The 24610-nt window shown below is 58.7% G+C and overlaps 3 protein-coding genes across 3 annotated transcripts; all 3 read right to left on the minus strand.

Moving 5' to 3' along the window:
* Nucleotides 1-906: 906 nt before the first annotated feature.
* Nucleotides 907-9984, minus strand: LOC104325689 (kallikrein-14-like). The gene is made up of 6 exons (XM_069774691.1): nt 9714-9984; nt 9080-9202; nt 6011-6173; nt 4657-4904; nt 3216-3352; nt 907-1217 (listed from the first exon to the last, which is right to left on the minus strand). Exons 2-6 carry the CDS (start codon nt 9198-9200, stop codon nt 1065-1067), a joined length of 822 nt encoding a protein of 273 aa, XP_069630792.1. The 5' UTR covers nt 9201-9202; nt 9714-9984; the 3' UTR covers nt 907-1064.
* Nucleotides 9985-17915: 7931 nt separating this feature from the next.
* LOC138683202 (kallikrein-8-like) lies at nt 17916-21261 on the minus strand. The gene is made up of 5 exons (XM_069774732.1): nt 21185-21261; nt 19649-19796; nt 19028-19281; nt 18595-18731; nt 17916-18295 (listed from the first exon to the last, which is right to left on the minus strand). Exons 1-5 carry the CDS (start codon nt 21225-21227, stop codon nt 18143-18145), a joined length of 735 nt encoding a protein of 244 aa, XP_069630833.1. The 5' UTR covers nt 21228-21261; the 3' UTR covers nt 17916-18142.
* A 701-nt stretch (nt 21262-21962) lies between these two features.
* Nucleotides 21963-23737, minus strand: LOC138683206 (putative proline-rich protein 21). The gene is made up of 2 exons (XM_069774739.1): nt 22345-23737; nt 21963-22260 (listed from the first exon to the last, which is right to left on the minus strand). The coding sequence occupies exons 1-2, from the start codon at nt 23444-23446 to the stop codon at nt 22103-22105; spliced, it is 1260 nt and encodes a 419-aa protein (XP_069630840.1). The 5' UTR covers nt 23447-23737; the 3' UTR covers nt 21963-22102.
* Nucleotides 23738-24610: the final 873 nt, after the last annotated feature.

Here is a 24610-nt window from a genome sequence, read left to right on the forward strand (position 1 = left end):
CCAGTTCCCACTGCCCCACCCAAAATCCAGTTCCCCCCAATTCCCGTTGACGCCCACTCCCCAGTGCTCCCAGTTACCCCCCCAATTCCCGCTGCCCCCTCAAATCCAGTTACCCCCAATTCCCACTGACCCCCACTCCCCAGTGCTCCCAGTTACCCCCCCAATTCCCACTGCCCCCTCAAATCCAGTTACCCCCAATTCCCACTGACCCCCACTCCCCAGTGCTCCCAGTTACCCCCCCAATTCCCACTGACCCCCGTCCCCAGTGCTCCCAGTGCCTCCAATTCCCACTGCCCCCCCCAAAATCCAGTTACCCCCAATTCCCACTGACTCCCACTCCCCAGTGCTCCCAGTTACCCCCCCAATTCCCACTGACCCCCGTCCCCAGTGCTCCCAGTGCCTCCAATTCCCACTGCCCCCCCCAAAATCCAGTTACCCCCAATTCCCACTTACTCCCACTCCCCAGTGCTCCCAGTTACCCCCCCAATTCCCACTGACCCCCATCCCCAGTGCTCCCAGTGCCCCCAATTCCAGCTGCCCCCTCGAATCCAGTTACCCCCCCAATTCCCACTGACCCCCACTCCCCAGTGCTCCCAGTTACCCCCCCAATTCCCACTGACCCCCCCTCCCCAGCGCTCCCAGTGCCTCCAATTCCCACTGCCCCCCCAAAATCCAGTTACCCCCAATTCCCACTGACTCCCACTCCCCAGTGCTCCCAGTTACCCCCCCAATTCCCACTGACCCCCCCTCCCCAGCGCTCCCAGTGCCCCCAATTCCCACTGCACCCCCCAAATCCAGTTTACCCAGTGCCGAGCACGACAGGTCCAACTGGTTGGGGGTGTGGTTTTCCCATCAACCCCTCAGCCCCGCCCCCCCCAACCCCCTCCACGACTCCATCTCTCCGTTTTCGCTCTTTTCCTTTATTTTTCCAACCCAAATCTCGCCGTTTCCCAAGTGCATTCTGGGAAATTTTTTTTTTTTTCCCCCTCCTGCCCCCCACCCACAATAAATGGGGGGGTTTGGGGGGGGGGAAATCCCTCGTGGCGGTGGTGGAGCCGAAAATCTCACTGCCTCCCGATGCATTTTCTGATCCAAGGCACGGCTCGGCAGACGTTGGAGTAGACGCCGGGTTGTCCTCGGCGCCCGCAGACGGCCATGCCCCACGAGACCACCCCTTGCAGCATCCCGTTGCACACGAGGGGGCCACCGGAGTCACCCTGGGGGGGGGGGAGGGCACGTGGTGGGTCTCAATTTTGGGGCACGGACCTTGGGTGAGTCCCTCTACGTGCCGTGGCTCTTCCCTGGTTTTATGGGTGGGGTTGGAGATAATGGTGGAGGAACCCAAGGTTTGCGCGAGACCGTCAATGTGCCGTGACCCAGCGTCATGGCTCAAGGAGAAGGTTGTTGGTGGGTACCCAAACCTTGCACGAGCCTGTCAATGTGCCGTGACCCAGTGTCATGGCTCAAGGAGAAGGTTTTTGGTGGGAACCCAGACCTCGCACGAGCCCATCAACATGCTGTGACCCAGCATCATGGCTCAAGCAGAAGGTTTTTGGTGGGAACCCAAACCTCGCATGAGCCCGTCAACATGCCATGACCCAGCATCATGGTTCAAGAAGGTTTTTGGTGGGAACCCAGACCTCGCATGAGCCCGTCAACGTGCCATGACCCAGCATCATGGTTCAAGGAGAAGGTTTTTGGTGGGAACCCAAACCTCGCACGAGCCCGTCAACGTGCCATGACCCAGCATCATGGTTCAAGCAGAAGGTTTTTGGTGGCAACCCAAACCTCGCAAGAGCCTTTCAACGTGCCGTGACCCGGTGTCATGGCTCAAGAAGGTCGTTGGTGGCAACCCAAACCTTGCACGAGCCCGTCAACGTGCTGTGACCCAGCATCATGGTTCAAGGAGAAGGTTTTTGGTGGCAACCCAAACCTTGCACGAGCCCGTCAACGTGCCATGACCCAGCATCATGGCTCAAGCAGAAGGTTGTTGGTGGGAACCCAAACCTTGCACGAGCCCGTCAATGTGCTGTGACCCAGCGTCATGGCTCAAGGAGAAGGTTTTTGGTGGGAACCCAGACCTCGCACGAGCCCGTCAATGTGCCATGACCCAGCATCATGGCTCAAGCAGAAGGTCAGTGGTGGGAACCCAAACCTTGCATACACCCGTCAACATGCCGTGACCCAGCGTCATGGCTCAAGAAGGTCATTGGTGGGAACCCAAACCTTGCATACACCTGTCAACATGCCGTGACCCAGCGTCATGGCTCAAGGAGAAGGTTTTTGGTGGCAACCCAAACCTCGTAAGAGCCTTTCAACGTGTAGTGACCCGGAGTCATGGCTCAAGAAGGTCGTTGGTGGCAACCCAAACCTTGCACGAGCCCGTCAACATGCCGTGACCCAGCATCATGGTTCAAGGAGAAGGTTTTTGGTGGCAACCCAAACCTCGCAAGAGCCTTTCAACGTGCCGTGACCCAGCGTCATGGCTCAAGGAGAAGGTTTTTGGTGGCAACCCAAACCTCGCAAGAGCCTTTCAACGTGCCGTGACCCGGTGTCATGGCTCAAGAAGGTCGTTGGTGGCAACCCAAACCTTGCACGAGCCCGTCAACATGCCGTGACCCAGCATCATGGTTCAAGGAGAAGGTTTTTGGTGGCAACCCAAACCTTGCACGAGCCCGTCAACATGCCGTGACCCAGCATCATGGTTCAAGGAGAAGGTTTTTGGTGGCAACCCAAACCTCGCAAGAGCCTTTCAACGTGCCGTGACCCAGCATCATGGCTCAAGAAGGTTGTTGTTGGGAACCCAAACCTCGCACGAGCCCGTCAACATGCCGTGACCCAGCATCATGGCTCAAGCAGAAGGTCAGTGGTGGGAATCCAAACCTTGCACGATCCCGTCAATGTGCCGTAACCCAGCGTCATGGCTCCAGAAGGTCGTTGGTGGCAACCCAAACCTTGCATGAGCCCGTCAACATGCCGTGACCCAGCATCATGGTTCAAGGAGAAGGTTTTTGGTGGCAACCCAAACCTTTCACGAGCCCGTCAACGTGCCATGACCCTTCCCTGGTTTTATGGCTTGGGTTGAAGGAACCCAAGATTTGCGTGGACTCATCTCACCTTGGTTTTGAACCCAAAGCCACACCAAAACCCTCTTTTCCCCAGCAGCAACCTGGGAGGTGGCTAAAGGGACGTCACCCCCCGTGATTTCCTCTTACCTGGCAGGAATCGATGCCCCCCTGGGGCACGCCGGCGCAGAACATGTTGGGGGTGATGGCGTTCCCGTAGGCTCTGGCGCATTTGTCCTTCCCAAAGGTTTGGATGGCGGCGCACTGCAAATTTTTGGGCAGATACGCTGCACGACAAGGTGGGGATGGAGAGGGACATGGTGAGAAGGGGCAGCCCCCTAATGCCGAGGCCCGAGCAGACCTCATTACGCTTTTGGTAGGGTTCTTTGGGAGGTGGATGATGGAGATGCCTCCATCAGAAGTGGGGAGGTCGACACGAAGGAAATCCCAATCCCGAAGGGAAAAACTCAACCCCAAAGGGAAAAACTAAACCCTGAAGGGGAAACCCCAACCCTGAAGGGAAAAACTCAACCCCGAAGGAAAAAACTCAGCCCCAAGGGGAAAACCCAACCCCGAAGGGAGAACTCAACCCGGAAGGAAAAAACTCAACCCGGAAGGAAAAAACTCAACCCTGAAGGGAGAACTCAACCCCGAAGGGAAAACTCAACTCCGAAGGGAAAACCCAACCCTGAAGGGAAAGACTCAACCCCGAAGGGAAAGACTCAACCCCAAGGGGAAAACCCAACCCTGAAGGGAAAACCCAACCCCAAGGGGAAAACTCAACCCTGAAGGGAGAGCTCAACCCCGAAGGGAAAAACTCAACCCTGACGGGAAAACCCCAACCCCGACGGGAAACCCCAACCCCAAAGGGAAAACCCCAACCCCAAAGGGAAAACCCCAACCCCAAAGGGAAAACTCAACCCCAAAGGGAAAACTCAACCCCAAGGGGAAAAACTAAACCCCAAGGGGAAAACCCCAACCGTGAAGGGAAAAACTCAACCCCAAAGGGAAACCCCAACCCCAAAGGGAGAACTCAACCCCGAAGGAAAAAACTCAACCCCGAAGGAAGAACCCAACCCCGAAGGAAGAACCCAACCCCGAAGGGAGAACCCAACCCCGAAGGGAGAACCCAACCCTGAAGGGAGAACTCAACCCTGATGGGAAAACCCCAACCCCGATGGGAAAACCCCATCCCCGATGGGAAAACCCCAACCCCGACGGGAAAACCCCAACCCCAGAAGGAAACCCCAACCCCGAAGGGAAAATTCAACCCCAAAGGGAAAAACTCAACCCCAAAGGGAAAGCCCAACCCCAAAGGGAAAGCCCAACCCCGAAGGGAAAACCCCAACCCTGACGGGAAAACCCCAACCCCGACGGGAAAACCCCAACCCCGACGGGAAAACCCAACTAGACGTCATTCTCCGTGGGGAGCCGCTCCCTGGGCAGAGTTAAGGTGAGGTCAGGGAAGACCTTATCCCACTTTCCCAGCTGAGAAAGCCACCCAATCTCCTTGGCGAGCCCTTTCCCCTGCCCAATTCCCTCCACCCACCATCCCACCTCTTCCACCGCGATCTCCACCGGGAACCAGTACCTCCAGGGGACTTGGTCGTGCCCCAACCAGAGACGCTGCACCTCATCCCGTCCATGGGACACCTCGTAGCTAATCGGATCTTCTTGATGCTGTTGCTGAACTGAACGGGTTTGTTCAACCTCAGGAGCATGAAGTCGTTGTCGTTCTTGCGGGGGTTGTAGGCTGGATGGACCTGGAGCTTTGAAATCAACCTCACTTGCCCCGTTCCGTCCCGTAACGTGTCCGTCCCGATTAACACCCTAAGGTCCCTGCCCGGGGAAGAAGATCAAGAAATCAGTGCTGGTACCTCCAGAGGAGACAAATAAAACCTTGGCCTCAAGGGTTGGCCGGCAAGGAGATGATGGAGATGTGGCCATTGAAGTTTCTCCGCATTCAGCGGGCAGAGTTAAGGTGATCCGGCGGTGGGACCACCGTATCCCATTTCCCTGGGGGAGGAGACCAGGAAAATACGCTCATGCCTTGAGGATTCATGAACCAGCTCTTCTCCAAGAGCTCTTTGATGGCTCAGATACCCTGGGGCCACCTTCATGGGAAACAGTTGCATCTCTTAACTTCATCTTCCCGACTCCAGGAGGCCCACCTGCAACGTCTCGACGATGTTGCCCTCAGCCCAACTTCTCACCGACTTTTTTTTTTTTTTTTTTTTTCCTCCCATGATTTCCCCTCCAAAACATCCAGCTTCCTCTCACGGGACCTTGCGGAGAAACTGGCCAACCTTGGCTGAGGGGGAACCTGCTCCGCTTAGTGGCGTCACCTGGAAAAAGGGGGTGACCGGACCTCAAAGTTGAGGGGGGAAGAGCTTGGTTCCCTTAGGATTTTGGAGCTGGAGGTTGTCACCCTGTGAAGGACCCATCAGCTCCTCCAGTCTCCACGCGGAGGACGACTGTGCCTTGATTCCCCTCTAGAAGCATCGCCGTCCAGATGCTAACATCTGGAGATACCCATCAACGTCTAGAGCTACTGGTCATGGGACACCGGCCACTCTGGAGGTAACATCTGGGCTACAAATATCTGGACGTACCAACCTCTGGATACCTCTGGTACCTCTCTCTGGAGCTACCAACCCCTGGAGGTACCAGGTTCAGTATGACCAACTTCTGGACACCGAGATCTGGAGGCGTTCACATCTGGAGACGACAAAACTCTGGAGATGCCAACATCTGGGGCATCTTTCTCCGGATATCACCACGCGGAAGCAAGCGTCGCCTTCCAGAAGTGCCAACATCTGGGCACGAAACCTGAAGGCACCGACCCCAGGGGACCCACCTCTCCCCCTCGGTCCTTGAGGAGACCTGGGCGAGGAGACGTTGTTTCCCAGGAAGCCATGGGGCACGTGAGCACGGAACCGGCTTACCTGATTGGCTGCCTGCAGTGGGCGGCTGTCAAGACCCATTGGGCATCTATCAAGCTTCCCCCGCAGAGAATTTGACCCCTCTTGATAAGGGCAACTTGGAAAGGTCGTTGGTTGATGGAGCAGGGTTTCCCACCGATGATCCGGGACTCGTCCTCCTCCGGCACTGAAACACAGAGCACCAAAGGGCACCGTCAACGCGTTGTAGGCAGCCGCCAAGTCTTCCGAAGAAAGACACCTGCCCTTTTGGGTTGAAAAGAAGGCGAAACGTTGCAAAAAAAAAAAAAAGGGTGTCTTTGAAAAGGGGAAAGGGAAAAAGTCTCTATTTTTCAATCTTAAACTCCCATCGGAACACTCATAATCACCTTAAAAACCTAAAAATACGCTTTTTTTCATTTACTGAGTCATCTATCTGCCTACTGGGCTTTTTTTTTTTTTGGTGAAAAAGGGTTGAAGGACTTTTTTTGGGGGGGGTTGATTTGGGGAGCAGGTGAAATCCAACCATTTGTAGCCAAGACTTGAATCAATCCTCGAAGGTCTGTTTTCTCCTGGTGCCATTTGATGGAGCCCCATGACTCCATGACCTGACCACTCCTCCCAGGCAGAGGACTGGAGGTGGGAACTCCCACGAGGAGACCCCTTTGGGACCGGTTTGTCTTGCCGGATCGTGACAATGAGGTGTCCTGGAAATCACCGAGCGTTCGGGAAGTCACCAGGAGCCACTTATCTCCGCCGGTTTCGCCATGTGCCTCTGGGAGGGGCATCCGTTCCACCTCTACGATTCCTCCCAGCCCGAGATTGGACTCCAAAAAGGAAGCTGACGCAGATCTAAAAGAGCTGATGGCTTCGTCCTCGGTCGGTGAGAAAGCCTGTAGGACCAGCTCGAAAAGCATCCTACCTCCCGGATGGCTCATGTACCCAGAACTCCTAGTTAGGGCCGGGGTAGGAGATGGTTGCATCAACACAAGCAGGAGAAGCCCTGACGCGGGGAGAAACGATAAGAGGAATTTCCTCGGGAATGCGAGTCCTTACGTCAACGCTGGAGCTGAGACGTCTCCGTCCCCGTCAGGTTGATTTGAGAAGGAAGGGTGAGCGCCGTCAACTTGGTTTAGGGGGGTTTTTTTTTGGGTTAGATCATAGAAAAAGGGTCTCATCGCTAGAAGCGCCCCATTTCTGACATGGATCTCCCAATTTTTCCCATCTCTGGAGGCATCTCCCTTGGCTTTTAGTCGCTGTGGAAGCATCTCCCTTGGCTTTAGGTGGCTGCAGATGGGCGTCTGCTGGAGTTACCCAACGTCGCTGGTCCTCGAGGAGAGGAAGGGACCGTTCTGAGAGGCAATCCCACCCCATCCAACGCCAGGCGTTTACGAGATGACGTTGCCCCTCCCCTCGTTAGGGTATTTATCATAAATGAGGTTTGCAGGGTGACCGTCTTGAGGCCATGACCACCTTAAGGGCAGCTCCGCTCGGGTGACCACCCAATGGGAGTCCAAAGCCTTGCGACGTGCTCGGGACCCTCAAGGTCACTGGAGAAGACCCCTGATGCTCAGTTGTGTCCAAGTGGGAACAGACAAGTTTTGTTTTTTTTAAAAAAAAGGATAATCAGTTCAAAAAAGGTGTTTTTTTCAAGAAAAAGACCTCTCTCCCACCTCAAAAACACGCAGTAGGACTTTCAAATGGGAGATACCAAGTCCTTGTTCTCTGAGGTGTCCTCACAGGTTTTGGGGCCAAGTTCTCCACGCCGTGGTCTGGGGCATCCCAGACATTTTTGGCTAATGTGGGGGAGAAGTCGCGAGTCCAAGCGTTGACCACCTCGGCGAAGAGCTGCATTGATCGCGGCGCGTGCAAGGTGGCTCCGGTCCACGGCATCTGCAATCGCCTTCCGCTGAAGGTTGGGACATTGGAATTTACCAGTGGGACTGGTTTGTGCTGGTGGGAATTGCAGCCTGTGACAGGTGACCATGGGTGACGCCCGAATTTCAAGCCGCCTGGAATTTGCCACTATCCGGTCCCGGCAACGCTGCCAAAAGTCGAAGGGTGGGAACCATCCTCCTGCAAATGCTCATCGGGGAAGCATCCCTGGTCATCCCAAGGGCCGTTCTTGAGCCTTCAGAGACCAACCAGTGGGTTTAGATTCCACCAAGCTCCTTGAAGGCATCTCAGCAGCTTCCCCGAGCTCCCGTGGTGGAGGGGTATCCATCAACAAAGGCCAATCGGCAGAGGCAACGTGAGATGGTGGATCCTGCCCTGTGGTGGAATCCATCCCCTGGATTTCCAGAGGCTACTGGCAACCAGAGAGCTCCAACCGAGGTGATGGTACCTCCATCCCAAAGATCTGCCCCCAAGAAAACAGTTCTCGGACAGTCACGGGGCAAATTGTCGAGCCATTGTGTTTGGACATGACCTTGTTCCTTCTCCGCAGGACCTGGGCGTTTCGGATTCAGCTCTGGGGACACGGATTTGGGTTAAGAGGCACCGAGATCAGGTCAGATCCGAGGTCTTTGCATCCAACGGTCAGAAATCACGGGACTCCTCTTTCCACCCAGAGACCCATCCATTTGGGTTCTCCTTTGGCAGAGCATCATTTTGGAGGCCAGAAGAAAGGAAAGGGATGCTCCCGTTGGGATTAAGTCTCTCCTTTCTTTCCATCACCCCGGGTGACACTTTTTGTCTCCTCCTTTTTGCGGCTGTAACAGAAATCCCCGTGCAAACTTCCAGAGGAGGGAAAGAAGTGATCCCGGCGATCCCAGCGCCTCCAACAGGATGCGGGGATTTTCCTCTGCATCTCTTACGGGCCCCGTTTTCCCACGTCAAGGGGATTGCTTTCTCTCAGCTCGAAACCAAAACAGGTTTCGTAACCGTAGGGCCTTGCCCAAACCTTCCCGTAGGCAAGATTCCCATCAGCCAAGAGAAGAGATCTCCCCATCCCATCCCATCCCTTCCCATCCCATCCCATCCCATCCCATCCCATCCCATCCCATCCCATCCCATCGGACACAGTCCCCTACAAGGTCCCCGTGAAACACCCGTGGTGGCTCCATCCCTCCCTCCTCAGCCACGGGGTTGACTTACGCTCGTTGCCTTCGTTGCCCTTCACCTGAGCTCGCGCCGGCGGCAGGGCGGTCAACACCACTCCGGCTGCGAGGATGAAGATGGGGATGAAGCTGAAGGCCCCGCGCCCATCATGAGCCATTCCTGGGGCAGAAAAACCAAACTGGATCAGCTCCGGGGTGGTCGACGCCAACGTGGGGACTACGGGGAAGGTCCTCGGCGGTGTCCTTCTGCCTCCCGTGTGGGATGGAGGCGACATCGCCAAGATGCTGGTGGTGTTTTGGTGCACCTTCCCCCTTACAGACCTTGGGGTGGTCTTGGACCCTCTTCTCCACCCTGTTTTGGTTGAGTTCCACCAAACCCACCTACACGAGCTCAGGAAGGACCACCTCCCACCCCATCTCCACGAAACTGGGAGATCCGAGCTAAACTGGGATACGGAGGGCATTCCCACCTAAACCCATCCAAACCAGAGCCACCCCACGTGGGCTGAGCGCCTGGGGCCGGATGGATCCAACCCGTGGGAAACATCCACCGAGAGATGGGGAATCCCCGGATGCCTGTTTCCCACGCCGCCCCGCAGCATCCATCCCTCGTCGCGACATCCATCCCTGGTCGCGACACCCGTGGTCCTGGCCTTTGGGGATGGACTCACCTGCCGGAGGAGAAGGACGGGGCCGGCTCGGCGTGTCGGGAAGCTGAGAGCCGGTGGCTTGGGGATATTTATACCCGGGGTGAAAAGTAGGCCGTGTCTCCGGCGGGGTGAGTCAAGAGCGGTTGGGCGACCGGTCGGCGCGGTAGCGGGGCGAGCGTGGCCCGTGGGTGTCTCCCCGTCCCCGGGAGAACGATTAGGGCTTTGATGTCCCAAAGGAAACGCCGACGGGATCCTCGGCAAACGGGAAAAGCCCGCTTCTCCTATCATCGGAACCACCCCGGACACGGGGGGGGGGTGAGGAGTCCCCAAAACAGGGCTGACCCCTCCCCATGTCCTGGGGTGAATTGGGGGGGTCCCTTCCCACCCCCAGGGCAGGATGGGGGTGTCAGGGTGATGACCCAACCCCTTGGGTGTTGGGAAATGGGATGGGGTTGCCTCCTGCTCGTCCGCTGCCCGTTCTGCCGGCCGCTTAGCCGGCCGTAAGGTTGCCCGGCCAGCCGTCTGTCTGTCTGTCCGTCTGGCCGTCCACCCGGCCGGCTGGTCGTAAGTCCGCCCAGCCGGCTGTCCGCTCTGCCTGGCCAGCCATCCGTCTGTCTGTCCGCTGATCCGGCTGCCTACCTGTCTGTCCAGCCATCTGTCTGTCTGTCCAAGCAACTGGAAGTCTGTCCGGATGTCTGTCTGTCCGTCCTCCCACCTGCCTGTCCATCCTTCCATCTCCCTGTCCACCTGACTGTAAGTCTGACCATCCGTCTGTCCACCCAGCTGTCTACCTGTCTGGCCATCGGTCGGGGCATCCGACTGTAAGTCCGTCCAGCTGTCTGTCCCCCCATCCACGTATCTTTCTGTCTGTCCACCTGTCCTTCCAACTATGTCTGTCTGTCTGTCCATCCATCTATCTGGCCATCGGCCCATCCATCCATCTGTCTGTCCATCTGACTGCCAGTCTGTCTGTCCCACAGATGTCCCTCCGTCCATCTCTCTGCCCCATCCGTCCATCTGCCGTTCATCTTGCCATCCCTTTGTCCATCAGCCCATCTGTCTGTCCGTCTGCAGTCAGCCAGTCTATCCACTCACACCTCTTGTCCCCTCATCTCTATCTGTTCATCTCCACCGTATTCCCTCGTCTGTCCATCTGTCCGTCCAGCTGTAGAGGTGTCTTACCATCTGACTGTCTTGCCATCCTTCCAGTGAGCTGGATAGCTGTCTGTCTGTCTGTCCTATTTATCTGTCCATCCATCTATCGATCCATTCCTCCATCCATCCATCCCTCCATCTTTCTGTCCATCCCTCTGTCCACCCCTCCATCTGTCCTTCTATTCCTCCATCTAGCTGTCCATCCATCTGTCCATCCCTCCCTCTAGCTGTTCATCTAGTTGTCCATCCCTCCATCCCTTCATCTATCTGTCCATCCCTCCATCTGTCCATCTATCTACTATCTAGCTGTCCATCCCTTGATCTAGCTGTCCATCCATCTGTCCATCCCTCCATCTGTCCATCTATCTACTATCTAGCTGTCCATCCCTTGATCTAGCTGTCCATCCATCTGTCCATCCCTCCATCTATTCCTCCATCTAGTTGTCCATCCATCTGTCCATCCCTCCATCTAGTTGTCCATCCCTCCAGCTAGCTTTCCATCCCTCTGTCTATCCATCTGTCCATCTCTTGATCTAGTTGTCCATCCATCTGTCCATCCCTCTGTTGAAGCCTCCAGCTAGCTGTCCATCCATCTGTCCATGCCTTGATCTAGCTGTCCATCCATCTGTCCATCCCTCCATCTATCTCTCCATCTAGCTGTCCATCCATCTGTCCATCCCTCCATCTATCTCTCCATCTAGCTGTCCATCCATCCGTCCATCCAACCATCTACCTCTCCATCTAGTTGTCCATCCATCTGTCCATCCTTCCCTCTACATGTCCATCCCTCTGTCCACCCCTCCATCTGCCCATCCACCCACCCACCTAGCTGTCCATCCACCCACCTCCTCCACACAACCAGCCGGGTAGACATCACGTTACGCGCACACGCGTGCGCACACGCTTCCCCACGCGTGCGCGGGGGCAGGCGTGCTCCCAACCCACCATGTCACCTCCGAGGAGGGGACCCTCGTGGCTCCAGGGTGGGGGATGCGGCCCCTGAAGGTCCTTGGGGACCTTCCTTTGAGTAGGTAGTTACTCAGATGAGTAACGCCGCGGATGTGGGTGAACGATGGGCGAGGTCCCGTCCCGCTGCCAACCCGGCTGAGCCCTGCGAGTCGCTTCTGGTGAGTCAAGGGGACATCGGGGATGGGGGTGTCACTCGTCCGTGTGTCCCCCCCCAAAGCTGGACACTGGCCCCAACCCTGGAGATGCGTCACCTCCTCTTCCTCGCTCCCCCAGCCCCAAGAACACGGAGGATCTCCAAGGTTGGAAGCGCCCGGAGAGGGTGACCCAACTACAATCAATGTCACCCACCGTCCCCAAGGCCACCTGGGGCATCTCCACCCCAAGGGTGGTGACACCAGCCGAGGACCCCGGCGTCTCCCGGCCCTTCCCGGGGCGGATTTCGCTTGCGTGTGCCGGGATGTGAGCCAAGCTCCGGGCCGGTGGGCCGAAATTTTCGCTGAGCTCAGCGGCGCTCGTCAGCCCCCACCCCGGCACCTCTTTCCAGAAGGTTCAAAACATCTTCGCCGATGGTTCTTCTCGTCTTGGAGAGCCGTGCTTGAGGTCCGGCACGTCCTGCAGTGGGAAGGTCTCGGAAGGATTTTTGGACACCGATGGGTCCTCTAAAGCCACCCTAGCCTGGCCAACCTCCACTTTGGTGGGACCAGAGCTGCCACGTGGGTGCAGGAGCTCCAGGGGTGGCTTTGAAGGCAACTCTGTGCCTCTCCAATGGCCCCTTCGGCAGGGCAGGGAGAGGAGACGAGGCTGGGAGCAGCTCAAGGCAATTAACAGCCTGACGAGCAATTAAGGGCGGAGAAGCCCAGGAGCTGAGTCCTGATGAAAGGAAAGGCCGGGTTGGGATGAATCACGGTTTGGAGCTGCTGATCTCGCTCTCTGCTGGTGGCAAGAGGAAGCCTGGGGCTGGGTTTGGTCCTAAACCTGGAGGTAAAGCTGGAGCTCCTGGAAGGGCAGCTATCCCAGGAGATCCATGGCGATCTGGTCTGTGGAGATCCTCAACGAAGAGGTTGTGGCCTTGGGAAGCCCATCTGTGGAGGCCTGGCCCGTGGCGGTCTCATCTACCAGGATGCCACCCGGTGGAGATCCCAACCCATGGAGGTCTGGTCTATGGAGAGCTAATCCACCAGCCTCCTGTTCCCGGTGATCTTCTCCCATGGAGATCTGGTCCACAAAGATCCCGTCCACAGAGATCCCTTCCACCAGGATCCTGTCCACCAGGATGTCCGGTCCACTAAGATCCCATCCGTGGAGATTTAGTCCGTGGAAATCCCATCCATGGAGGCCTGGTCCATGTTGTTCTCAGCTACGGGGATCCTGCCTGGGGAGATCTTGTCCGTGGAGTGGTCAGCTGCGGAGATCATCTGTGGATGTCCCATCCATGGTGATCCCGGTGGAGAGATGTGGTGGGCAGAGATCTCATCCACTGGGATCCTGTCCAGGGAGATGCCGCCCATGAAGGGGGAGGATATGGTGATCCCGGAGGACATGGAGGTCAAATCCGCAGGGCTTCAAACCACGGGGATCCCATCCTTGGGGATGCCGCCCGTGGGGATCCACCCTACAGACACCAACAGCCGTGGAGATCTGGTCCACTGAGATCCCACCCATGGGGATCATCCTTGGCCATGAAGGTCCACCAAGATCACATCTGTGGGGATCCCATCCATGGGGATCTGCTCTATAGACATCCTCGGCCGTGAAGGTCCACCAAGATCCCACCCATGAGGATCCCATCCATGGGGACATGAGGGGACTGGGGGACTTTGCGAGGGGACACGGCGTCTCCCAAGAGGAACGGAGATCCTGGGTGGGGACAGGGGACACGTGAGGGAAGAGGAGAGCTCGTGGTCTTGTGGGGGGGGTGACATGGGGTGCCCAAGGGGACGTGAAGGGACACAGGGGGCACGTGAGGGGACAGGGAGCTCATGAGGGGGCATGGGGACAGGTTGAGGGGACACGCGGGACCGTGAAGGGACATTGGAGGGGGCATGGCGGGACGTGGGGGGATGTGGAGGACCCAGGAGCCCATGGGGGGGATGTGGGGGGGGGGGACATGAGGGGACGTGGGGCACACGAGGTGACACGGAGAAACACGAGGGGGTGTGGGGACACAAGGGGGGACACGGGGGGGGGCACAAGTCGAGACATGGGGGGGGGACACCCGTGGGGAAGCATGTGAGGGGCCCCAGAGGCCCATGGAGAAGGCGGAGGAGGGGGGGGTGATGACGTTAGCACAGCGCTGGGGGCTGGGGCTTGGTCCGACCAGTTCTCCCAGTTCCTCAGCTCCCATCTGCAGCGTAATTAGCGCCAATTACCTAATTAGCCGGTGCCAGCCTGGGCCTGCCACCCACTGCTCAGGGCCACCCAGGACCTCCTGACCCCCCCCCCCCCCAGTTTACAGGGGCAGGGAGGGGACGTGCCATCCTCCATCCCCTCCCAGATGTCCTCACTGCCCTGGGACCACCGTGTCCAGGGTGGTCCCCCCGGTTGGGGGGGGGTGACACAAGTGGTGGCATTGCCCTGGGTGACACGGTCGGTGGCCCCGGTTGACACGCGGAGTGGCAGCGCTGTGGGTGGCAGCGCCCTGGGTGACCCCAGTTGGGTGGCATCGCCCTGGGTGACACAGGGGACACGGGTGACACGGGTGTGATGGTGACGGGTGCCAGTTTCTTGCGTGCGGTGGCAGCGGCCGCGCTCCGCATGGACCTGGAGACCTTCTCGTCCACCCATGGTTGCCAGTTGGTGTCCCCTTGCCCATCGGTGGGTCATCTTCAGGCTCCGTGGTGGTTCTTTTAGCTCAACTAAGGGACGGTTCAACTTCACTTCCATGGACACGGTGACTTGCTGGACCCCATGGACCTGGCTGTGTCACCTACACCTCCATGAACATTTTGACCTACTCCCAAGGGCTGCAGTGACCAGTCCTCCGCAGCCTTGTTGTGTAGACGCCAACAATGCGGTGACCAACCCTCCATAGGCACAGGGGGTAGACCTCATTAGACCTCCAGAGACATGTTAGGTAGACCCCAATGGATGCCTTGACTGTGCCTTCATAAACATGTTGATAGATCCCAATGGACACGTTGACCAGACCACCGTGGACATGCTGACCAGACCTCCATGGATGCGTTGACCAGACCTCCATGGACGCATTGACTAGACCTCCATGAACATGTTGACCAGATCTCCGTGGACATGTTGACCAGATCTCTGTGGACATGTTGACCAGATCTCTGTGGACATGTTGACCAGACCTCCATGAACATGTTGACCAGATCTCTGTGGGCATGTTGACCGGATCTCTGTGGACATGTTGACCAGACATCCATGAACATGTTGACCAGACCTCTGTGGACACGTTGACCAGACCTCCGTGGACAGGTTGACCAGACCTCCGTGGACAGGTTGACCAGACCTCCATGAACACGTTGACCAGATCTCCGTGGACACATTGACCAGATCTCTATGGACACATTGACCACATCTTCATGAGCACGTTGACCAGATCTCCACGAACACGTTGACCAGCCCTCCATGGATGATGGACGAGCTGGTGTTGCCTACGCTGAAGCCCAGCGTGGCAGGCCACCACATGGCCACCAACGTGGGACCCTCCAACTCCAACCTCCTTCGTGGAATGCTGAAAGGTGGCTGAACCTTCCGGTGAAACCCTAAACGAGAGCTGGAAGCCACCGGCGGCCACCGGCGGCCCCAGCAACGCCGAGCAATACCTCCGTGGGGATTTGGACCCGGACCAAAGCCTCTTTCCCCACCGCGGCGCCCAGACGAGTCCCACACCCTCCAACGCGACAAACCTCGGCCACGTGGGGGAAGAGGGAGGGTGACAACTTGCGCAAGGTGACCAGCGTCGCTCCCTGCCCCGCCGAGCCACGGGGGAACGACACGTGATGGTGTGACCTTGCCAAGTCTCCTCTTGCAGCGGGGAAGACGTCGAGGTGCGTCTGCTGCCCACCGACACCCCCCACCCAACCGCCGCTTTCTCCATCCCACCCAACCACCAAGATGGGACCATGATGACCCCACGGAGGGGAAAAATAGTGGCCTCAGCTCCACGGGGAATGAGTAAATTTGGCCTCCAGCGGGTGATTTCTTCCTGCTCACCAGCCAGCGGGGCCTTGGGTGGATGCTCCTCCTCGGGGAGGCGAAACGGTCCTGAGCCTCTGCCAGGGTTACCCCAGGTGGGGAAATTTGGCCCCTTCTGCTCCCGCTGAGTCATAGGGAAATTTCTCCCCTCTGGGGATGGGAAGTCCTCCCCTGGTCACGTATCGGCCCATGAAGATGGGGCTGGGATGAAGGGCACCGAGAAGGAGGGTCTGGCTCCATGGTATCTCAAGGGCTTGTTGCTCTTTGCGGGAGGGGACACCAAGCTGGATTTTTGTCCCCCCATGGCGGTGCAAAGAGTCTTGGGTGACCCCAAAACAGCCAAAGGGTCTGTCCCATGGTGGTACCAACGGGTCTGCCCCACGGCAGGGTCAACGGGTCTACCTACAGGAGGGTCAAGAGGTCTAACTCATGGTGGGGCCATCAGATCTGCCCCACGGTGGGGTCAGCAGGTCTAACTCATGGTGGTCTGCCCCACGGTGGGGTCACCAGGCCTACTGCAGTGGGGTCAACAGGTCTAACTCATGGTGGGGCCATCAGACCTGCCCCATAGCGGGGTCACCAGGTCTACCTGTAGTAGGGTCAACAGGTCTACCCCATGGTGGGGCCATCAAATCTGCCCCACGGCGGGGTCAACAGGTCTAACTCATGGTGGGGCCATCAGATCTGCCCCACAGTGGGTCAACAGGTCTAACTCATGGTGGGGCCATCAGATCTGCCTCACGGTGGGGTCAACAGGTCTAACTCATGGTAGGGCCATCAGACCTGCCCCATAGCAGGGTCACCAGGTCTACCTGTAGTAGGGTCAACAGGTCTACCCCATGGTGGGGCCATCAGATCTGCCCCACAGTGGGTCAACAGGTCTAACTCATGGTGGGGCCATCAGATCTGCCCCACGGTGGGTTCACCAGGTCTACCTGTAGTAGGGTCAACAGGTCTACCCCATGGTGGGGCCATCAAATCTGCCCCACGGCGGGGTCAACAGGTCTAACTCATGGTGGGGCCATCAGATCTGCCCCACAGTGGGTCAACAGGTCTAACTCATGGTGGGGCCATCAGATCTGCCTCACGGTGGGGTCAACAGGTCTAACTCATGGTAGGGCCATCAGACCTGCCCCATAGCAGGGTCACCAGGTCTACCTGTAGTAGGGTCAACAGGTCTACCCCATGGTGGGGCCATCAGATCTGCCCCACAGTGGGTCAACAGGTCTAACTCATGGTGGGGCCATCAGATCTGCCCCACGGTGGGTTCACCAGGTCTACCTGTAGTAGGGTCAACAGGTCTACCCCATGGTGGGGCCATCAAATCTGCCCCACGGCGGGGTCAACAGGTCTAACTCATGGTGGGGCCATCAGATCTGCCCCACAGTGGGTCAACAGGTCTACTGCAGTGGGGTCAACAGGTCGACCCCATGGTGGGGCCATCAGATCTGCCCCACGGTGGGGTCAGGTCTAACTCATGGTGGTCTGCCCCATGGTGGGGTCACCACGTCTACTGCAGTGGGGTCAACAGGTCTAACTCATGGTGGGGCCATCAGATCTGCCCCACAGTGGGTCAACAGGTCTACTGCAGTGGGGTCAACAGGTCTAACTCATGGTGGGGCCATCAGATCTGCCCCACAGTGGGTCACTAGGTCTACTGCAGTGGGGTCAACAGGTCTACCCCATGGTGGTGCCATCAGATCTGCCCCACAGTGGGGTCACCAGGTCTACCTGTAGTAGGGTCACCAGGTCTACCTGTAGTAGGGTCACCAGGTCTACCCCATGGCCAGAGCGATGGGTCTACCCCATGGTGGACTCAACGGGTCAACGCCATGAGGGGGCCAACAGGTCTACCCCAAAGACGGTGAGCTGGGTCTTCTCCTGCCCCTACGAGATCTGGGGCAACTCAGGGCACCTTGACCTACCAGACCTGCGCTCCACCCGTTGAAGACATGGTGAAAAGCCACGTCAAAAAAACCTTTATTCGTTGACATCTCAACAGGGCTCTGTGGTCAACCCCTGCCCACCCCTCCCCAGGGCACGTGCCCCAGCGCTCGGACCGGCCGGCTCAGGGGGACCTTCATCAGGGAGGAGGAGGAGGAGGAGGAGGAGCTGTAGGGTCCATCCCACAGCCATTGGGGCTGTGGGATGGATTTGGGGCTGGGGGCTTAGTTCCTTCTCATGGTGTCCTGGAGCCACCGAGTGTATTTGCAGAGGTTGACGTAGACGCCGGGTTTCTTGGGGTCCCCGCAGATGCCCGGCCCCCAAGAAACGATACCCTGGAGTCGCCCATCACACATGAGGGGTCCCCCAGAGTCACCCTGACGAGGCAAGAGCGGGGGATGTGTGGGGGTCAGGGATTCATGGCCCACCCCAAAGAATCACCCCAAATTTGGGGCCGTTTTGGGGCTGGCCCGGCATCTCCACCGACAAAAAAATAATTCCACCAAGGAGATGCTCTCCTCTCCCCCCCTGCTGAGTGACACCGTCTCATCTCCCACCGCCGGTTACCCAAATCCCCTCTAGGTGCTGCCAGCTGCACCGAATTGTGCCCGTTCTCAGCCCAAATACCTTCCCTCGTGGGACCTCATCCAAATGGCTGGCCCCCCCCCGAACCCACCTGACAGGAATCAGCCCGACTGCGGGATTCACCCGCGCACACCATGTTGGGCGTGATGGAGTCGGAGTAGATGCGCCGGCACTGCTCTTCCGAGACAATGGTGACCTTGGTGCAGTGGAGATCCTCAGGGAAGGTGACTGTGGGTGATGGAGGGCACGAGGTCACCGTCGGAGGGGTCGGAGCAAGCGACCCAGCTTGGACAACCTCGTCTTCTTTGCCCTGGAGCTCATTTCCCCTCTTCTACTTGTTGGTACGGAGCGGGAGCTCCAAGGCTTCCTGAGAAGGTCACCCAACCTGGGTTCCCTCAAGGGTTGAGGTTGCCCAAGGGTTAGAGTGGGACCAACGGGACTGGAAGGGATGACTTTTGGGGACAACCCGGCCACCTGACTCCCTGCGGTGGGATACCTGGGACCCCAGATGTGCGGCTTCGTACCTTCAGGGCTGGTGGTGGACCCCCAGCCTGAGATCTGGCAGGTCTCGCCGGGCACGGGGCAGCGGGAGGCCAGCGGCAGCGGTTTCACCTGCTTGTTGACGTGGACGGGCAGGAGGAACTTGATGAGCATCAAGTCGCCGTCCTTGGTGGTCTCGTTGTAACGTGGGTACTTGAAGACTTTGGCCGAGTACCGCCACTGCTCGGTGCCACCCGGGTCCTTGTGGGTCTGGCCCCCCAGCCGCACGCCGATGAAGCTGATGGAGCCAAAGGGGCATCGGGGTTGGTGGCGGTGGGGTCCGTGGTGGACACAGGGAGCCACGGGGACCCACCACCAAGCCGAGAGTTGGAGCCGTGGTAAGGGCAGAAGAAGCAAAAGCAGAAAAGGGCAGAGTTAAGGTTATGGCTTCCCCCTCCCCCCAAAAAAACCCCAAACCGGCAGAGTTTAGGTTACACGCGAACAGAAAAGGGGCAGAGCAAAGCTCTGCTGACATGCCATCAACCTTCCCAACCTGCTTGACCGCAAAAAGCAGGACCCCAGGTGTCACCTGGACCAATTCTTGGTTGACCTCAAACCCATCGACACCAAACCCGCCGGGCACCGTCGCGCCCGTGGCCTCCTACCCCGGGACGTGGCAGTGGGCGGCCGTCAGCACCCAATTCTTCTCCACCAACGTCCCGCCGCAGATGAACTTCTCGCCTTTGAAGAGGGCGGCCTGCCAGGGCAGGTCGCAGGAGGTCCCCTCGATCACCCACAGGACGTTCCTCGAGGCTGCGGGGACAAAGGGACGTGACACGGGTGGGTCTGGGACCCTCTCTGATGTTACCCATCCCAGGGGACGTGGGACACGGGTTGACTGGGACCCTCCTGGTGTGACACGGTTGCCCCATCCCCGTGTCCCCCCAAGAGGTCGGACAAGTTTGGGAGAGACCAGGAGGTCAATGGGGTGGAGCTGGGGTCAACTGGGAGAGACGTGGGGGTCTTTGGGGTCTGGGACCCTCTCTGATGTCACCCATCCCAGGGGACGTGGGACACGGGTTGACTGGGACCCTCCTGGTGTGACACGGTCGCCCCGTCCCCATGTCCCCCCCTGAGAGGTCGGACCAGTTTGGCAGAGACCAGGAGGTCAATGGGGTGGACCTGGAGGTCAATGGGGTGGACCTGGAGGTCAATGGGGTGGAACTGGGGTCAACTGGGAGAGACATGGGGGTCTTTGGGGTCTGGGACCCTCTCTGATGTCACCCATCCCAGTGGACGTGGGACATGGGTTGACTGGGACCCTCCTGGTGTGACATGGTCACCCCATCCCTGTGTCCCACCCGAGAGGTCGGACCAGTTTGGGAGAGACCAGGAGGTCAATGGGGTGGACCTGGAGGTCAATGGGGTGGAGCTGGAGGTCAACTGGGAGAGACGTGGGGGTCTCGTAGGTGAACGTGGGGCCCACGGGGTGGGCATGAGGTGGGGCACCCATGCCAGATAGAGAGGGTTGGATGGGGGGGAGCACCCAAGGTGGATTTGGGGTGGTTGGGGGACACCCATGACAGACAAGGACCCCCAGGGTGGACTCAGTGGTCCCACGGGTAGACGTGGTAGCCCTGGGGTGGACACAGGGGTCCCACAGATGGACGGGGGATGTCCCACAGGTGGACGAGGGACACCCAAGGTAGACGTGGGGGGTCCCATGGGGCTTCCAAAGTGGGCATGGGGATTCCGTGGGTGGTTGTGGGGCATCCAAGGTGGGTGTGGGGGTCCCATGGGTGGTTGTGGGGCATCCAAGGTGGGCATGGGGGTCCCATGGGTGGCCGTGGGGCAACCAAGGTGGACGTGGGGGTCCCGTGGGTCTTCCAAAGTGGGCGTGGGGGTCCCATGGGTGGCCGTGGGGCAACCAAGGTGGACGTGGGGGTCCCGTGGGACATCCAAGGTGGGCGTGGGGGTCCCATGGAGCTTCCAAAGTGGGCGTGGGGGTCCCATGGGGCATCCAAAGTGGGCGTGGGGGTCCCATTGGTGGCTGTGGGGCATCCAAGGTGGGCGTGGGGGTCCCGTGGGTGGCCGTGGGACCTCTGGGGTGGACACAGGACCCTCCTGAGCAGACACAGGGGTCCCGTGGGTGGCCACGGGGGTCCCACTGGTGGCCACAGGGGTCCCACGACCTCTCCTACCTGCTGCTCCCAGTGCCAGGAGCATCACGACCACGACCTTCATGCCGGGGGGGGCCGGGAGCTGCGGGGAGATGGTGGTGGGGGGGTGAGTCCGGTCATGGGGGGGTGGGGGTCGGGGTGGGGGTCGGGGTGGGGGGAGAGGGACCTTTGGGGACCCGGGGGTCGGGAGGTAAATGAGGAGAGGGAAGGGGGAGGGAAGGGAAAAAGGGGAAAAAGGGGGAAGGGGAAAAATGGGGGGGGGGAGGGGAAAAACAGGGGGGAAGGGGAAAAAAGGGGGGGAAGGGGAAAAAAGGGGGGGAAGGGGAAAAAAGGGGGGGAAGGGTGGAAAGGGGGGGAAAAGGGGGTGATGAGGGGGGAAGGGGGAGGAAAGGGGGTGAACGGAGGGGGAAAAGGGGGGGAAAAGGGGAGGAAAGGGGGGAACAGAGGGGGAAAAGGGGGGAAAAGGGGGGGAAGGGGGAAAGGGGGAAAAGGGGGGGAAGGGGGAAAGGGGGAAAAGGGGGGGAAAGGGGGGAAAAGGGGGGGAAAAAGGATAGGAAAGGAGGGAAGGGAGGACAGGGAAGGGGACGGGAGGACAAGAACGACCGGAGGGAGGGAGGGGGAGGGACGAGGGAATCCCAGGAGCCGCCCTGACCACCCCCCCCCCGGGGGGGACACCAGGGACCCCCCCTTACCCCCCCCTCCACCCCCTCCCCCAATGGATACCACCCCCACCCCAACACCAGGGTCCCATCTTCCTACCGGGGGGGGGGGTTTTCCGGGGGGGGCCACGGAAAAAAAAAAAAAAAAAAAAAAAAAAGGGAATTTCCACCCAAAGTGGTAAAAGCGCCGCGGCCGCCGGCGCGTCTTCCTCCTGCCAACGCCGACTCCCGGGTTTTTATCCGGGGCCGGAGGAGGAAACGTCTTCCTCCGCCTTCTCCTCTAATCCAGCCACGGTTCCGGCATCTTCCGCCCGGCTCCGGAAAAAATCTGTGTCGTGTCAGGTGGTTCCACTGGCGAGGTGGGGGACGAGATGGGTGGGAGGACACTGGGATGGTGGGTTTGACCCCAAAATGTGGCTCCTTGGTGGATACCAGAACCTGGAGCTGGATGGAGATGGGTGGGAGGACACCAGGACGCATCTCCAGTGGGTTCAACCCCAAAACGTGGCTCCTCACCAGAACCTGGAGCTGGATGGAGATGGGTGGGAGGACACCAGGACGCATCTCCAGTGGGTTCGACCCCAAAACGTGGTTCCTTGGTGGATACCAGAACCTGGAGCTGGATGGAGATGGGTGGGAGGACACCAGGACGCATCTCCAGTGGGTTCGACCCCAAAACGTGGCTCCTCACCAGAACCTGGAGCTGGATGGAGATGGGTGGTAGGACACCAGGATGCATCTCTAGTGGGTTCAACCCCAAAACGTGGCTCTTCACCAGAACCTGGAGCTGGATGGAGATGGGTGGGAGGACACCAGGACGCATCTCCAGTGGGTTCGACCCCAAAACGTGGCTCCTCACCAGAACCTGGAGCTGGATGGAGATGGGTGGGAGGACACCAGGACGCATCTCTAGTGGGTTCAACCCCAAAACGTGGCTCTTCACCAGAACCTGGAGCTGGATGGAGATGGGTGGGAGGACACCAGGACGCATCTCCAGTGGGTTCGACCCCAAAACGTGGCTCTTCACCAGAACCTGGAGCTGGATGGAGATGGATGGGAGGACACCAGGACGCATCTCCAGTGGGTTCGACCCCAAAACGTGGCTCCTCACCAGAACCTGGAGCTGGATGGAGATGGGTGGTAGGACACCAGGACGCATCTCGAGTGGGTTCGACCCCAAAACGTGGCTCCTCACCAGAACCTGGAGCTGGATGGAGATGGGTGGGAGGACACCAGGATGCATCTCCAGTGGGCTCGACCCCAAAACGTGGCTCCTCACCAGAACCTGGAGCTGGATGGAGATGGGTGGGAGGACACCAGGACGCATCTCCAGTGGGTTCGACACAAAACATGGCTCCTTGATGGGTGCAAGACCTGGGGTCACATGAGGACAGTAGAGAGGAGATTGGGACGCAGCTCTGATGGGATCCACCCCGAAACATGGATCCTCATTGGACACAAGACCTTGGGTTGGATGGGGATAGTCGAGAAGGCACCAGGACACATCTCGGATGGGGTCGGACCACAAAATGGGGCTCCTCCCTGGCTGTAAGACCTGGGATTGGACGAGGATGATTGAGGTGGCACCAGGACGTGTCTTTGATGGGGTTGGACTCCAAACCATAGCTCCATGAGAGATGCAGGACCTAGGGATGGAGAAGGCGGTCAAGAGGCCACCAGGATCTGTCTCCAGTAGGAGTCAAGCCTAAAACGTGGCTTCTTATTGGGTGGCAGGACTAGGGTTGGCCAACACGTGCCAAGACACGTCTTCAGTGAGGGTCAACCTTGAACCGTGGCTCCTCACTGGATGCAGGGCTGGCCGAGACGTGCCAGGACACGTCTTTGGTGAGGGTCAACCTTGAACCGTGGGTCCTTGCTGGATGCCGACACGTGCTGGGACGTGTCTTTGGTGAGGGTGAACCTTGAACCGTGGCTCCTACCTGGGTGCACTGTTGGCCAAGATGCGTCTTTGATGAGGGCCAACCTTGAACCGTGGCTCCTCACTGGATGCAGGGCTGGCCGAGATGTGCCAGGACACGTCTTTGGTGAGGGTCAACCTTGAACCGTGGCTCCTCGCTGGATGCCAACACTTGCTGGGACGTGTCTTTGGTGAGGGTCAACCTTGAACCGTGGCTCCTCCCTGGGTGCAGGGTTGGCTGACACATGCCGGGACGCATCTTTGATGAGGGTCAACCTTGAACCGTGGCTCCTTACTGGATGCAGCGTTGGCCAAGACGCGTCTTTAATGAGGGTGAACCTTGAACCGTGGCTCCTCACTGGATTCAGGGCTGGCCAAGACGTGCCAGGACGCATCTTTGGTGAGGGTCAACCTTGAACCGTGGCTCCTCGCTGGATGCAGGGCTGGCCAACGTGCCAGGATGTGTCTTTGATGAGGGTCAACCTTGAACTATGGCTCCTCACTGGATGCAGGGTTGTCCAAGACGTATCTTTGGTGAGGGTCAACCTTGAACCGTGGCTCCTCACTAGATTCAGGGCTGGCCGAGACGCGCCAGGACGTGTCTTTGGTGAGGGTCAACCTTGAACCATGGCTCCTCACTGGATGCAGGGTTGTCCAAGACGTGTCTTTGGTGAGGGTCAACCTTGAACCGTGGCTCCTCGCTGGATGCAGGGTTGTCCAAGACGTGCTGGGACACATCTTTGGTGAAGGTCAACCCTGATGAGGGTCAACGTTGAACCGTGGCTCCTCCCTGGGTGCAGGGTTGGCTGACACATGCCGGGACGTGTCTTCGATGAGGGTCAACCTTGAACCGTGGCTCCTTACTGGATG

This window comes from Haliaeetus albicilla, chromosome 31 (assembly GCF_947461875.1).
Source record: "Haliaeetus albicilla chromosome 31, bHalAlb1.1, whole genome shotgun sequence".
NCBI classification, from domain to species: Eukaryota; Metazoa; Chordata; class Aves; order Accipitriformes; family Accipitridae; genus Haliaeetus; species Haliaeetus albicilla.

Excerpts from the sequence above, each read along its gene's own strand:
- LOC104325689 (XM_069774691.1), bottom strand. The coding sequence starts at position 9,200 with ATGGCTCATGATGGGCGCGGGGCCTTCAGCTTCATCCCCATCTTCATC. Across the intron at positions 4,905-6,010 it reads CACTGCAGGCAGCCAATCAG|GGACCTTAGGGTGTTAATCG; the intron begins GTAAGCCGGTTC and ends TTCCCCGGGCAG. Across the intron at positions 3,353-4,656 it reads CACGACCAAGTCCCCTGGAG|CGTATCTGCCCAAAAATTTG; the intron begins GTACTGGTTCCC and ends CTTGTCGTGCAG.
- LOC138683202 (XM_069774732.1), bottom strand. The coding sequence starts at position 21,227 with ATGAAGGTCGTGGTCGTGATGCTCCTGGCACTGGGAGCAGCAG. Across the intron at positions 19,797-21,184 it reads CCTGGCACTGGGAGCAGCAG|CCTCGAGGAACGTCCTGTGG; the intron begins GTAGGAGAGGTC and ends TTGTCCCCGCAG. Across the intron at positions 18,296-18,594 it reads GTCGGGCTGATTCCTGTCAG|GGTGACTCTGGGGGACCCCT; the intron begins GTGGGTTCGGGG and ends TTGCCTCGTCAG.
- LOC138683206 (XM_069774739.1), bottom strand. The coding sequence starts at position 23,446 with ATGGTTTGGAGTCCAACCCCATCAAAGACACGTCCTGGTGCCACCTCA. Across the intron at positions 22,261-22,344 it reads CCATCTCCATCCAGCTCCAG|GTTCTGGTATCCACCAAGGA; the intron begins GTTCTGGTGAGG and ends ATCCAGCTCCAG.